We start from the raw sequence: 16,239 nt of genomic DNA, 5'->3' as shown, positions 1-16,239 counted from the left end.
GCAGCATATAAAAGTAAAATTTCAATGTTAAATTGAGGGAACATTGAGGATAGGTCTGTCTCATAAATACCTCCAGTTGAAGCACCTGACATCCCTGGAAACAACTTCATTTTATTTGCATTTGCATACATGTTGGCCCCATGTTTTTAAGTCAAGACCCCAGTGGGAATTAATCTGGCTTTTTGTCAGCAGTGACCCCCAGTTTACACCAAGACTAATCCCCATTCTCCCGCTACACAAAAACCTCCACTCCTCGCCTTCACCCTCCTCCTTCTCTTTTCTCTTTCAATCGTCCCTACTTATCCTGGAAGCCTCCACCACTGTAGCCATTCAAATTAAAGAATAAAATCACACATGGATGCAGTCTGACACCTGTGGTGTTGGAGCCAAGGAGGCAAGTTGTATGATTGAATTATCTTTCTTTCAATTTACTTTTTGCTTGAGCTCAAGATTGGTGAAGTCATGACCGGGCAGAAAGGTAACTTGGCTTCCAAGTACACAAAATAGATTTGAATCAACTGTAAAAGTTCTGAGTTCATTTTTAAACAATTCCTTTACAATTCCTATATATTTATTCCTTGTTGCACGCGGACCACATGAGGCCCCCCACTAGTTTTTTGCGGCCTGCCACTTGATATCAACTATCTTGTGTTGAGGCACAGCTATTTTCATAAACAGTGAGCAATATGTATATAATAATGAGGTTATATGTCTCACAATTTTAAAAGTATTAAATTTACCTAAAATTACATATCTTGATTGGTGTTATATTTACAGTTTTCCATACTTTATTATTTACTTCATTTCTGATTCCATTTCATTTTTAATTTTATTTTTGTATATTTTTTATGATAAAATATGTATTTTTCCATAATCAATAACAAACACCTTTACTTTGAAAAATGTACTCTGTAAAATGTTTTGAATATTATAGAATATATTATATTTTCATGAGGGAATATGATTTTAATTCCACATCACCCAGCCTGAGTGAACTGTTTTGGTTGATTTTTTTATTGTTTATAAACTGAGACCCCTGTTTGATTATAAATATTTGTGCTAGAAAAGTAAAATTATATGACATAACGGCCTCTTTTCAACTTATAAAACAGAGAATAAAATCTTAACATAACAACAGGAAATTTTAATTATTATAAATATATTATTTTGACAATAAAGCAAGTTTCAAATAAAAATCTAGAAAATGTTATAATTACATTATTATATTATTTTGTTGATTCTTCTCTCTGTCCAACATGAATGTATAGTCAACATATGATTTTTCTTATTAAAATGTAAGTTATGTTATGTATGTATGTTATTTAAAGCTTTAACAACATTTTCTATTTGTTAAAGAACACAAAATGTTATTTTGAAAATGAACAAAATGTGACTTTTAAATAATAAGAGAAATAATACTAAAGAGACACATTTCAAAATAGCATCAGGAGACAAAATGCGGTCGGTAATGTTTGTTTTCGGCGTGTAATTAAATTTGTGACGACACAAAAGGCTTGATGGCATTTTAAACCTGTAAAATAAATGTAAATAAAAGAATATGGTAAATGCAAACCTGATTTAATTGCCTTCACATATGGAATGGAAACAATGGAACTTAGTATATTTTGTCAATTGTTATTAGTACCTTTAATTAAAAAAGCATGTTCAGTATTCACCCTATTTTATTCACAATTTACAATAATTTACAACAATAAAAACGACTGACTCACGTGTTTACAAGCATGAAAAGTGGAAATCAATTAAGAAAAAACTTAAAATGAATGCCAAGAATCTGCATGAGTGACAACCACACGGCCGATGCTTTTAACTCCACAGAAAAAAAGAAGAAAAGTCCGCTTTAAACTGCACCAGCCTTCACAGATGATCATTTGCTGTCAAACAAGGCATAATTTTAATCAAAATTTGATGCGCTCTCCTTAGAGCTCGGATAAAGAGAAATTCATCACTGAATGAGAATAAAAATTATAACAATATTATTATAACAATAATAATAATAATTAAAAAATAACAGTTTGTTCAAAGTCATTGCATTTTTATGGCCAAATAATATACAGTTCTTAGGCAGCCTGCACCCATATTTGATGTATTTGGTAGTGATTTCATGATGCAAGGAGATATTCATTAAATATGAGTCAGAGGAACCGTCCCGTTTACCGGAGTGGAGCCGCTCCTCTGGTAGTGCTGCGGGTGGAGCACGTGGAGTCTGCTCTGAACGGAGGAGTCCCCGGCCACCGCCTCGCCGGTGGGTAGATACATGCTGATCATGTCCCGAAGGTCCCCGGTGTGGCACGGCTGAGCTGCGCTCGCGGCAGACACGGGTGGGCTTATGCTCGGCTCCGATTTCACCAGAGAGCCCAAGGTGCCACTTATGCCACCGGACACCGTGGACACACCGGAACTCTGGTGCTGGTGAGTGTAGCCAGTGATGCCACCGTAGCCCGGTGGAGACGCGCTCGTGTAGCTCTGAGAGTTCGAGATGGGACTGTAAGTTAAAGCGCTCATGTCGTACCTGTGCATATGCTGTGTGTTGTGCGCATGATGGTGGTGGTGCGGGTGAGCCCCGGTGCCCGGGTGTTGCGTGTACGCCAGCTGCGCCTCCTGCATCATGGCGTGCGCGGCCGCAGCTGCAGCTGCAGCTGCCACCTGACCGGAGTATGTACCGTTCGCCCAGCCGTTCACATGCGCAGCGTAGCCCGCATTCGCCCCAGCGTGTCCGCCGCCCATCCCTACGCCCGCAGAGGAACCGAGGAATCCGCTGGCGAGAGAGTACTTGTCCTTCTTCAGCAACGTCTTAGTCTTCCTCCGTGGCCGGTACTTGTAGTCCGGGTGTTCTTTAATGTGCATGGCCCGGAGCCGCTTCGCCTCGTCAATGAACGGTCTCTTCTCCGTCTCGTTCATCATCTTCCACTCGGCGCCTAACCGCTTGCTGATCTCTGAGTTATGCATTTTCGGGTTTTCCTGTGCCATTTTCCTCCGCTGGCCCCGGGACCACACCATGAAAGCGTTCATGGGTCTTTTGATTCTCTCCTGGGGGACTTTGCCCCCGGGGCCGTCTACTCCTCCTCCACCGCCTTGTCCCCCCGAGTTGGACGCGTTGGTCTGGGGGGCCATGGAGGAATGCAAGTCCGTTTCCATCATGATGCCGTACATTCACCTGGTCTTTAAGTACTGAACTTCTCAATAAAACACATTCAGAGAGAAGGAGGGGATAAGTGGGGGGAAGCTGCTGTGGTCTCAGGGTGAAAATTCACTCTCAGGTAACTCTCCTCCTTATTACCCCCCTCCGCTATCCAGCGCTGAGAAGAAAAGAAAGTCACTATTTGACTTTGGTTTAAGCTCGACTGGGAAATGTTACCGGAACGTGCCCGGCCCGCTCGCTCTGACAGCAGCTATGAGGAAGGGACGTGGAGATGTTCGTTATTCGCGTGCAGGGGCTCGATGTTCTGGTGACGTCGGAGCGAGAGAACAAAAAAGAACATGACTCCCCCTGTCATCTGTGTGTGTGTGTGTGTGTGTGTGTGTGTGTGTGTGTGTGTGTGTGTGTGTGTGTGTGTGTGTGTGTGCGCGCGTGTGTGTGGTTGTATAAAAATGACCTTGTGTGTACATTTTGTCTGGGGCCCACAACTTTAAAGGGCTTTTCAGGGTTAAGGGTTAAGACGTGGTTTTAGGGTTAGAATGCATTATGTACATATGTACACTCACTAGGCCATAAAAACAAGTTTGGGTGTGAGTGTGTGTGTTTTTCTTAAGAAAGTTTAATTCTATAGCACTTTTCACACATACAAATCGCAAAGTGCTTCATAGCAAATACAATATAAACATAAAACATACAATGAGATATTATGAAAAAAAAGACTGCTTAGTATATAACCTTAAATCTACATTTTAGTGGAATTTTGTTTTTCTCTAACCAGCCCTGTTCAAGAAATGCATAATACGAAAGTGCTCTGAGCTAATCTCACAGATAAAGAAGCAGTTCAATAAGGCAACACCTTGAAGTAAGTACACACATGTGTAAAGAAGTGTGCAAAGTACAGTACAGTAGCATTAGTTATGTTTTAGTGTCAAGACATATACATTGTGGCTGTGATCTGAATTTGAACCATCACTACCCTCAATTGGTTTATAGTGAATCATCACTGGTTATTCAGTGATTGCAGCAGAGGAAGCAGGCCCTGATTTGTCTTGATGATGACGAACAGCTGGATGAAGTGTCATGTCATTCCTGGTAGACATCATCTGTGCAACACCAGAACCAAGAACCAGACAATGTGGAGGAAATCTTTGCTTTTGTTTTGCTTCAAGTGTATGTTAATAGGTTTATACCTGCGTTGAAAAGATAAAAAAGAAATTGTATTGCATTTTATGCATTAACATTAATAAAACTTTTATGTATATTATATATTATGATCCATATAGCCCATAAAACCTATATTTTCCTGTTTGTCCCTGCTTTTTGATCAGACTAAAGGGCTGCATAGCTTTCTATTTCAGAGTCACAGGTGCTTCTGTGTTGTGTCCTTTGCTAGGTGACTGCTGCTGTTACCTCCAAGCACCTGGCCTTATATGAGAAAGATCAAGGACAATTCACCTCAAAGATATATATTTTTTATCTGTATAAAGGAGGCTTTTATTACAAAAAATACTGTATGGTCACATGTACACATTCAAAAATAGACGTAAAAGATGAGAACATTTCTCTATCTGTGGTACACAGTTGGAGAATGTTACCTCAATATGTTACCTTAGAACGATTATTTACATAGCCATGTGCATTGTATGTGTTTGCAACTGTACCCTACAAATTAGCCTTTTCTCCACACTGTCTCTTAAGAAAAAAAAAACCACATTTTGTTGTTCATCTTTTTTGTGAGTAAATAGTGAAGTAAATACCTATCATAATGATGTGGAATTTATTCAAATAAACTGTGAGTAAAAACACAGTCATAATCTGTGTGAAACCATCAATGTTTGGCTTTTTTGGTTCAAAATGTTGAAATGAGTAAATCTCAAGTAAGTTGTCAGCTAAAACAGTGGTTCTCAAAGACTGGGAATCAACGCTTTATGTCTTCATGTTTTAAATAAAATTAAGTTGTAATTAATTTACTAAACATCTCTTGAAAAAGTAATTCAATTATATTAGGTGTTACAGACATTTCTGTAAATGTATCTATGTATTAATGTATTGGGGACAATGCAGTTTAACATAGTTCCAAGACAGAACATGAAGCTGATGTTTAGTTTATAGCAATTGTTAATTTGCAACTGTGTACAGTACTACATTATAACATTTGCAAATACATGACAATGCAGCACAACGAAATATATACATACACTATACAATATTTATATAAGTTTAGATCAAATGAATACAGCTCTGATTTAGTTTGAGCCAACACTTGATCATCAAAGTAAAAGATTTATATCTGAAATCGATTTGATTTCACGTGGTCGTGAATTCCACATTTGTCGATACATTATACAGGAATTGTATCTTGTCATAATTTATAAGTTGCGATTTGGGTCACGATTGTTTGCCATCTTTGAAAAGAGGGTCCCCATGTAGAAAGTTTGAGAAACACTGAGCTAAAAGATGCTTCAAAAGGTGTTTTAATGATGCGTTAAATATGTTGTTGGGTATTCCACTCTCCTCCTGTTTGAGTGGCTTTTCATTATGTGGAGGATCTTTTCAGCCTTCTGGGATTAAGCCCCTAAAAGTCTCAGGTGCTTCCCACCTCTCAATGAGCTATTCAAACACTGGCATGCTGGCATGGTTGGATTTCCCTCACCTGTATACTAGTTGGATGTAATGCTGTTAATTGGATTGTATGATTTGTTTAGCATACACTGTGACTGTGCCTCTGTGCATTCAGCTCAGCGAAACAGGTGGAGAACAGGCAGAAATAAAATCAAAGAATTGACAAAAAGGTTTCATATTAACCATATAATCATCTTGCCATCAGAATTTTTAATTTAATGTCTGTTTTTGAATTATTTTGTAGTTCATAATAATCACAGAAGCGGATCGGTCTTCGGCATGACTTTGGTCCAAACTGGTTTGAGAGTTGTTGCTTGTGGCTGGACTGAGGCCTCTCTGATTCCATGAGGCAAACAGTAGTGTAGCAAAGGAGTGTGTTACTGTCTAAGGCAGGGGTCACCAACGTGGTGCCCGCGGGCACCTGGTAGCCCGCAGGCAGCCAATACGGTGCCCGCGGGCTCACTTCACTTCACCTCACTTGCATGTATCCGTATGATCGCTCAGTAAAATATCTTTGATATTGTTTATAAAAACTGGTAATCGTTAGGAGTAAGCACTGGAATGAATGTGTATGCAGTTGAATGCATAATATTAATCATTTAAATGGTAAACAAAAAAAAATGTTAATGTGGTAGCCCTCCATATTATTCTTTACCCTTAAGGTAGCTCTCATCTCAAAAAGGTTGGTGACCCCTGGTCTAAGGTTATAAGGAGTTTTAGACTAGAGAGATGCTTTTTCAACACCGGGTTGATTTTTTTGTGTGTTTGGGTACCCAAATAAATTAGCAGAATTTCCAACAGATTTGAGAGAAAAAAAAAAAAAAAAGAGGACCTCCTTCAGATGGACCTCAAGACAGCTGACAGAGTAAATGACACAAAACGATTGTGATAATCAATATTTTGCATGAATTTTGTACATCATTTGTAAATAATCTGTAAATGTTCGGCAGAATTTCAACAGTATTATGGTGGTTTTTTTTGTTTTTTTTTTAATAATCAGTGCTTTACTGTTAATATTACAGAAAATATGTGAAATTACAGCTCATTTAGGGGAGAGTTTTTACAGAGAGAGTTCTTTACATTTTCTCCCCTCTAGCAAAGCTAAAATTATATATCAGTAAAATTTACACATTTCCCATTAATTCAGGATGTTTCCTAACTATGGAAATGATCAGAATGTCTTCAGCACGAAGGGCAATAAAAATATGATTGTCTTTAAAAAAAAGTGGTCTTGTGTCTCACTTTGCCCCAGAGAAATTGGCAGAAAGGTTTCATATTAACCATATAATCATCTTGTCATCAGAATTTTTAATTTAATGTCTGTTTTTGAATTATTTTGTAGTTCAAAATAATCTACAAAATGTGAACCAGTTGGGGGTAAGCTGAACCAGCAAAGTGAACCAGTTGGGGGTAAGCTGATCTACTTACTTTTTCCACTTTAAAACTACTATAACAACACATTGTAACAATAAAAATACTGACAGCTAGATTGACAACACACATTCCAAAACTAATGTCGGACTAGTAACAGAATGATGGGGATTGGTCAGAGGCGTAACTAGGTTTTAAGGACAGGGGAGGCTAATGCTGCGTTCCAGAGCTCATCCAAACCAGTAGGACGTGGGACTTATCCTACCTCCAATTAGAAAAGTGCACTGGAATGCCTGTCAAAGTGGGACCTCCTACTCGCCAAGTCGGGGCTGATCGACCTACCCCGACTTCACCAAAATGACGTCGGAGAATAATGGCGGTACCCATGTAGTCACATGAATAGGCTATAAACTTTACTTTTCTGCGTGTAGACTTGTTTTAGACACCGCGATTTTATCACAACTTGTTTTTCATGTTATGGCGTGAAATTATGTAGTCGTTGTTATCCTTTAGCGTGAAGATATGTAGGGCTACGGTAAAAATATACTCATGACGTTACATGTGGATATGTATCGCTTTTACATATACGGCTCGCTTGTGTATGTAAGTCAGTGTTGCCAGGTGTACGATAATTAGCGTATTTGTACGATAATTTTGCCCTCTGTACGATGTACGATCAATAATCCCAAAAAAGGCCAAATATACGATAATTTGACCATTCCGTGAATGTGTGGTTATAATCGGTTGTAATCAGCGTCGCAACTGTCTGTCGGAGTTTTTTTGTGAACCCTGAAGGCATCTGTTTCCATGTGACAAGTTTCCAGCCAATTGTGCTTTTCTAAATGTGAGCTACGAGTGACGTGCATTCGTTTGCCTCAGAACAACGGCTATGATTGGCTGAATAGTCTGCTGCGCCCGCCCCATGAGTGAGGAAAAGAAGAAAAAAAAGAAATGAAGAAGAAGCAGAGTTGGTCTGGAAGAGGCGCGGAAAATGAGAATAACTGTGGAAGGGGGAGGAAGAGGTGGAGAGGTTATGAAGACCTCGGGGCAGAGTCGAAGTAGGTTTCATATGCACTTTATTTTAAGTCATAACCTGGTAGCATGCACTTTTAAATTTGCATAAGTGCTGTTTTTGTTTATTTTATTAGTTGTTGTCAGTTTTGAGGTCAGAGACATGTTGTTGCTCTGAAAATAAAATGCTAATATGTGAAGCCAGATCTTTATTTTCTTGTCAGTTATCATGAATACTGTTTCTCTTTGTCAAAAAAGTAAACCTGGTGCTATGTCTATTTCCTAACAGTAGGTGGCCTCCACAGTTTATGGGGGACACTTTAGCCCAGGGGTCTGCAACCTGCGGCTCTAGAGCCACATGTGGCTCTTCAGCCACTCTGCAGTGGCTCCTTGTAGCTTTAGAGATCAAGGCGACAAATTAAAGTGTTTTAATATCTTGTGCATCACATCCAACGTCGACGTAAAATTCAATATCGGTACATGTTTGGATGCGTCCTGTCCATCTTTGGATCCACATGCCTTTTTCTCGAGCATGAACAACATACAATCCAAATATTTGCTTCATTTATTTCAAAGTGGGTTCATTTTAATTTCTTTAGTTTGCCACAAACAATGAAACAATGGAAGAACCAGGTCTACGGGTTCAAGAGGTTGGGTATAAACTGAACATGTTGTAGTTCTTAAATGTCATAAATGAAAGAGACTATTACTGTTGTATATAGTTTGTCTGTATAATAAACTTTATACGTGTTATTATCTCCATCTTGTGTGTTTTTTTGCGGCTCCAAATGAATTTTATTTGGGTGGAGAGACGACAAAATGGCTCTTTTCATCCTAAAGGTTGCAGACCCCTGCTTTAACACAACTGTGGGGCTGCTGATGAATCCATTCTGTACTGACGCCACAAAGCTGTGAGTGCCTGTAAGACGCAATTCAACACTAGAGTGACTATAGCGCATCAATAGATTTGTTATTTTGGTTATGACGGGTGTACGATAATTTCCCTCAAACTACGATAATTTTATGTCTCTGGTACGATAATCCTACATTTCTCACCTGGCAACACTGATGTAAGTAGACTGAATTGCTGACAGTCAAAATGCCTTTTCAAACATAAATCTAATTCGCCGCGACCGTCACTGTTTTCTAACATTCGACTTAAATTGCTGGAACGCTTTGAAGTAGGAGCTAGTACAATTCAGGTAGGATAAGTCCCACGTCCCATTTGTTTGGATGGGCTCTGGAACGCAGCATTAGCCCCCAAGAGACACACAGATGTGAGCGAACATAGCGCTCAAACAAATTTCACAAACTTTATCGTTCACACTTTCGTTGACACTTTCTTGGCCTTTTCGCTCTTCTTCTTCTCTCTCTCTCTCCTCTGCCTCTTGATCCATCTCTGGATCCCCTTCCTCTCTCTGACTTGACCTTGCCTGTTGATCTATTTCTCCCTCAGCATCTCCTTCTGCCTGACCCTTCAAGATACATCGAAACACAATGAGTTGAATTAATAACTGATCAACATAGAGGCTAATGCCATGACTTTAGCTCACAACAAAGTCATTTTTTGCCCCCGAATATTTTGCAGTCGCACATATTACATTTTGGGCACATATGTAACTTAAATGGTTGCAATTTCAAGCCCTGAAAAAATATGACAATTACTTAAAATAAATTAAAGTAATATTAAGATACTGTTGAAAATATTTGGGTCAGGCTAATTTGTGCTTTATATAAAAATCTTGGCTTTCGCCACTTTCTAATCATTACTCTCCTCAATGAAAGCTCAAGTTAAATAAGTCTTATATGGTGCACCTTGGCTGAAATGTTTCATATCTCATATTGATATTGAGTTCCATAAAATTCCAAGACTGTCTGGGTCACAAATGACTCTATCCTGTGAAATCCTTTAGACTCACTTTTCTAGTAGAGGTCTCTCTCTTCTCACTCCCTGTGCTCCTCTGCCCTGACTCCTACAGGTCAATAGGGATTATTATTAGTGTATTATTATTTATATCCACTGATGATAATCATACATGAATGAGCTCAACTCCTAGTGCACGGTGTGCATCCATGCCTAAGTTGAGAAACACAGCTGCAGAGATAGTGTGCAAGCTAGATTTATATTTTTCAAACAGGGAGCACCTGGTTCATTTAATACATGGGACTTGCTGCTGTTAGCTGGAGCTAACTAATTGTTACTAGCAGCAGTGATGAATACTTACTTTCTTGAAAAACTTTCTGATGTCCATACTTCATACGTTATTCTGCTGCTAAGCTGCTGTATTCGCACTGTGTGCTTCAAGGTGCACACACGCTGCACGAGTACAATCAAGGTAGCAGGGAAAACGTAGACTGGATTTTCAGTGATGTGAGCGTTCTCTATATGAGCAAGTGGAATGGATTGGATAACGACGCACTGAAGGGGCTTTCTCTGCCTTACGCTATAAAGTGAAGGGAAACGGACAGATTTATGATCATATTTAAGTGAATAATGATAGGTTACATCATTATTTATTTAAACTCAGATTATGGCCATTTTATATAGAATTTGTTGGCACTTATTTGTAAAGAAAAAAAAAAAAAAGAATGAATAAAAACCCCAAATTATTTAGGGGGGCTTAAGAATATTTTAGGGGGGCTTCAGACCCCCTAAAATAGGCCTAGTGACGCCACTGGGATTGGTCAATTAAGCACATTTGTTTCACAGTAAGACAGAAAGTAACCCAAAGTACTTAAACAGTAAATCAAATACAACATAATATAATTCAAAATGTTTTATTTAATTAACATTCACAGTGACCTTTATTCAGCTAGTGTGTGCACAGCAAAATTGGGAGTGTTAATTCAACTCCCACAGTGTTTTAACACTTTTTCTGAGTTTATATAGTTCTCACAGATTCTGAGTTAAAATTACACTTTGAAAAGTGTTAATATTGTATCTCTTTAATAGTGTTAAAATTTGACACCTTTGATGTTGTTTTATGACACCACATAAGTGCACTTTTAACTCAAAATTTTGTTATTCCCTTTCACTCTGAGAGTTAATTTTTAACATACACAGTGTTATTTTATGACACATTAAAGTGTGGTGTTGGGTTTTAACACTAAAATTGTGTTATTTCCTTTTACTATGAGTGTTAATTTTAACATGTACAGTGTTATTTTACTAAAGTATATTTTTTAACCCTAAAAGTGTGTGTTATGTTATTTCCTTTCTCTAGTGTGTTTAACATTCATCTTTTTGTTTTATGATACATTTACTGGCCTAACATACAAGTCACCAAATCTGAAATGTAGTCACCTGCTAGGCTACAGAAAGTTATCATAAGTTTAAATGTGTGACCAGCAACAGTGATCAAGTAATAACATCATTCAAACATACATACATTTTTTTATTCAAAAAATAAATAACTTCCCAGCACCACATGAATTAGCACAATAAGATCAGGCACAAGTTAAACATTTACAAAGAAAATAATGGCACAATATATTGGCTCTCATCTCCACCATAAGCATTTTGTAAGTCAAAGGGCTTATAAATCACAAGACTTGCTGCTTTAACAACATCTTTGTCATTACTTTCAAATACTTTGTAAGCTTGAAAATGTTCATTGAAATGGTCAACCACAAGTTTGTTTACAAGGAAGCAGATAACACTGTCCACAACAATACTTTTTTCTATTCTGCAAAACACAGGCATGTCATGTTTAATCTCACTGCAAATTATTAGTCCTGCCCTGTACTCTGTCCCACTGATGTAACCCGGTTAGTTGCATGGATTTCTTGCGATACAGACTCAACATGCAAAGCTCCACATTAATAGATTTCATTGGTCTATACTCAATACATTTTGAATGTGATGTCTCCCAATGACATGCAATAGACATTTGATGTTTTTTGCAAGAGATTTTGTGATGTTTTTAAAGTTTTTAAGAGTATTTTTGAAAATCCTGTGTTTAGCCTCAAATCTCATGCTCCACATATGTATAAGTGGTCCAATTTTTCAGATACAAGATGGATAGTGTATCATAAAGTGATGTTTCGGGATCAGGTTTCTATCAGGTTACAGTGCTTTGAACAACTCATGGTGTTCCATTATCAAATGCTTGAGAAGTACAGTCATGCCAAGTGTAACAGATGGAGAAAATATAATGTTTATTATCTGCAGTAAAAGCAGCAGCAAAAAACTGTTTTGGTTTCCTTCTGGTACAATGTCACCAAAAAGCAGAGGAATGTTTCTTACAAGACAAAGGGTCTGAATGGAATTGAGCCCTATATTATTGTCAATACTGTCCAAGTTAATCCTTGTAGGTCAATTTTTGCACCCCACATACCCATAGTCAAAGGCATAAATTCTAGACAACAGGTCAGGTTTCGACAAAACATTTTCTGAGAGATATTCCAACAGTAACTTCAGCTCAAACTGAGCCACGCCTTCAAGAATGTCATGCATAATGTCCAAAGAAAAATTATGACTGACATGAAAGAACTGTAGGCTGTTAAGACTCAAGTTTTTTAAACCAAACACAGATAACTTCTGTGGGTCTGACTGCAACTCATTGCAGTGCATTTCAAAAAAATTATTTCCACGCAAGATTATCTTGGGGTCATCCTCATTGTATATAATCTGGGCATCATCTTTTTCTATCAAACATAACTTCTGAGTTATCTTGGAGCATGTGGCTTCTATACTGGTCCTGCTGGATCTCAGTGCAGCATTTGATATGATAGATCATGAGATCCTGCTACATAGACTAGAACAAGATGTTGGGATTAAAGGATCGGCACTTGTCTGGTTCAAGTCCTATTTATCGGACAGATTTCGGTTTGTTAGTGTAAACGAGGAATTCTCCATACTCACTAAGGTTAACTATGGAGTTCCTCAGGGTTCCGTGCTCGGACCTATTCTTTTTACCCTGTACATGCTGCCACTAGGCAACATTATCAGGAAACACAACATAGATTTTCATTGTTATGCAGACAACACCCAGTTATATGTATCTGTACGACTGGACGACCCAAACCCATCTATTAAACTCCACACATGGCTAATTAATATGCGAGAGAGCGAGGGAGGGGAGGGGGAGAAATAGGCCTGGAACTTTCCAGCTTATGTGTACAGTGTGTGTGTGTGTGTGTGTGAAATTAAAGCGTGATTATCATCAAAGCTTTGTTTGACAAAGGAAGGCAAAGAAAACCGGAGAATAAGTGAACTGTGGCTGAGCTTCTTAACAAGGACAGAGAAAGCACAGAGACTGCTGGTGTGTGCACTGTTAGCATTTTAAGCTAGCGATCTTTATGCTAACATGTTAGCAGACTTCATCGTCACAAAAACAACAAACAGATGGATTATTCAGCAGCTGAAAGAGAGCAGGACAGACACAGTAGTTGTCTGAGATGATGACGTGACTCCAGCACCGCTCTATCTCTTATCTAATTGGACATTTGGAGGCGAACAGACTTAAAACTGCGACGAAAAGGAAGCACAACCGGACCTCTTATCTGATCGGAGGCACTGAAGTCTGCCGGAATACCTTTCAGTTTCTTATGGGGTGAGTTTTAATTAACTTTGTTAATCTATGTTATGTTAGTGTTCATTCAAAGTCACATACAGACGCACATAGGGACGATGTCTTTTAATAATCCACTGTGCGTTTCAGAACGCCGTTTGGCTACATTGTTATTAGCTATGCTTGCTTAGCTCGCTAGTTCTGTACTGTATTATTACAATGAGAATGATGCGCACATCGAAACTTTTGTTCGGTCAGATGAGCGTATTATAAGTCGTAACCCTGCTGAAAAAACCAGCTTAGATTGACCAGGCTGGTTTAGAGGGGTTTTGGACACTTTAGCTGGTCACAATGGTCCAGCTTAGGCTGGTCAGGCTGGCAGACCAGCCTGACCAGCCTAAGCTGGGATGGTTTGCTGGACCACTGTGACCAGCTTAACCATCTAAAGTGTCCAAAACCCCTCTAAACAAGCAAACCATCCCAGCTTAGGCTGGTCTGCCAGCCTGATCAGCCTAAGCTGGGATGGTTTGCTGGTTTAGAGGGGTTTTGGACACTTTAGATGGTTAAGCTGGTCACAGTGGTCTAGCTGGTCACCATACCTGGTTAAGCTGGTCACAGTGATCTAGCTGGTCACCATTGCTGGTTAAGCTGGTCACAGTGGTATAGCTGGTCACCATACCTGGTTAAGCTGGTCACAGTGGTCTAGCTGGGCACCATAGCTGCTTAAGCTGGTCACAGTGGTCTAGCTGGTCACAGTGGTCTAGCTGGTCACCATACCTGGTTAAGCTGGTCACAGTGGTCTAGCTGGGCACCATAGCTGCTTAAGTTGGTCACCATTGCTGGTTAAGCTGGTCACAGTGGTATAGCTGGTCACAGTGGTATAGCTGGTTAAGCTGGTCAGAGTTTGGTCACGCAAAGCATATATTATGCAATAAACACTTAAACAATACTGGAATCTTGGAAAACATTTATTGAAAATGATCTACAATATAAAATCAAATTCAGCATATTTCAGGTCACTGGAACACAAACAATAAAATAAGTCAACAATCAACACCTGTTGGCCTCAAGAACAGCTTTTAAATTAGAAAAGGTAGTTAGCTCTACTTGCACGCAAGTACTCTTGTCTGAAGGAACTTCACCTGTTTGGACTCCCCTCCTGGCATTTTATAGACTGCGCTCTGTAGGAATTCCCACACATGCTTACACTGCTTTGGATATTCAATGTCGAAGATGAAATTGCCTTAAAGCAGACATCAATGGCCTGAATCATGCTCCAAAGCCTCTCCGGCAACAATAGTAATAGCCTGATGGATGGTGATTGTCATTCCCCAGTGTCAGGACATAGGTGTAGGGTCTGGATCTGGCCTCATGAAGATACTCCACCATGTTTGTTCCAGGCTAAAAAAAAAAAGAAACGAAGAAAGAATGCAAGAGAGCAAATGTGAGTGAGTAAGGACCAAATGTCTATCAACTATAGTAGAATTAAAACTAGACATTGTGAGGACCATTTTCCTGGTGCCCACAAGAACAATGAGTCTTTGTTATAGGGCCCTATGAAATCCGTTTTATTTTTTTCCAAATTCCGTTTTATTTTTTTCCAAATTCCGTTTTTTCCGTTTTAATTTTTGAGAATTCCGTTTTTCCCGTTTTATTTATTTTTTATTCTGTTTTTTTTTACCTTTTATACTTACTTTACCACCATAGAATGTGTGCTTTTTGCGTCAGTGAATAAAATGTCCACTGACTTCTCAACTGTTCAATTGTTTTGACTTAAGTTAAATCCTAATTAAGTAAATGCCAGTGAATCTTAAAACAAGCCATGCAATGCTGGTCACATTTAAAAGTAAAATAATTAACATAAATAAAAAAGTGGTAGTGCCCCCTCATCTGGTGCAGACGGATTTCTGCGCACCGCCCCTGCTCTGTACTGTTCTCCCTCTCCTGCGCTTCTCCGTATCTGTCTGGATCGTTTCTCTACACGCAATATTACCCCTACAACTCTGCAATTAAGGGAATAACAGATGCATCAGATGAGCCGATGTCTTTAGTTAACTGTTCAAAGAGAGAGAATGTTCTCTGGTGTGAAGTGAAAGTCGCGGGGAGTTCATAAGTTTCACTTTTGCGCAGAGACTTTCCAGCATTTATCAGGCTATGTTCCACAGTTTACTCGCCGTGTTTCGGCCACCGAATTATCGGTGCATTCCTAAATATAACATCTTTATTGACAATAACAATATAACCGTAAAAATGGCGTATTTGATGGTGTGACTTGGGTTTCAATCGGCACCTGGACAAGGCTACGCTCGCCGGTTACATGCGGGCGCAGCGCACTTGTTCCGCGGTGTAGAAAAAAAAAGTGTATATAAAGTAAATAAACAAGCAACACGCACTGGGGGAGACCCTGGCCGGGTGAGTGTTTGTGAGGAGATGCACGGGTGGTGCCACGAATGAGCGTTCCCCGGAACATTTCTCCAGACAAACGTTCCTTCTCCTCACGATGACAGCATTTCAGTCACATTATGTCAATTTCCGCGATATTCCGCGTTTAACATTAGATTCCGT

General features: G+C 39.2%; 1 protein-coding gene across 1 annotated transcript; it reads right to left on the bottom strand.

Moving 5' to 3' along the window:
• Positions 1 to 2,142: 2,142 nt before the first annotated feature.
• On the bottom strand, positions 2,143 to 3,171 carry LOC310926874 (transcription factor Sox-1b-like; the record flags this gene model as incomplete). The annotated part of the gene is made up of 1 exon (XM_083889081.1): positions 2,143 to 3,171. The coding sequence occupies one exon, from the start codon at positions 3,169 to 3,171 to the stop codon at positions 2,143 to 2,145; it is 1,029 nt and encodes a 342-aa protein (XP_083745207.1).
• Between the last annotated feature and the right edge of the window lie 13,068 nt (positions 3,172 to 16,239).

Source organism: Microchirus variegatus (assembly GCF_963457635.1).
Source record: "Microchirus variegatus genome assembly, chromosome: 5".
In the NCBI taxonomy this organism is placed as follows: Eukaryota; Metazoa; Chordata; class Actinopteri; order Pleuronectiformes; family Soleidae; genus Microchirus; species Microchirus variegatus.
The sequence above is the reverse complement of the archived record's forward strand: the minus strand, read 5'-3'. Positions and strand labels throughout refer to the sequence as shown.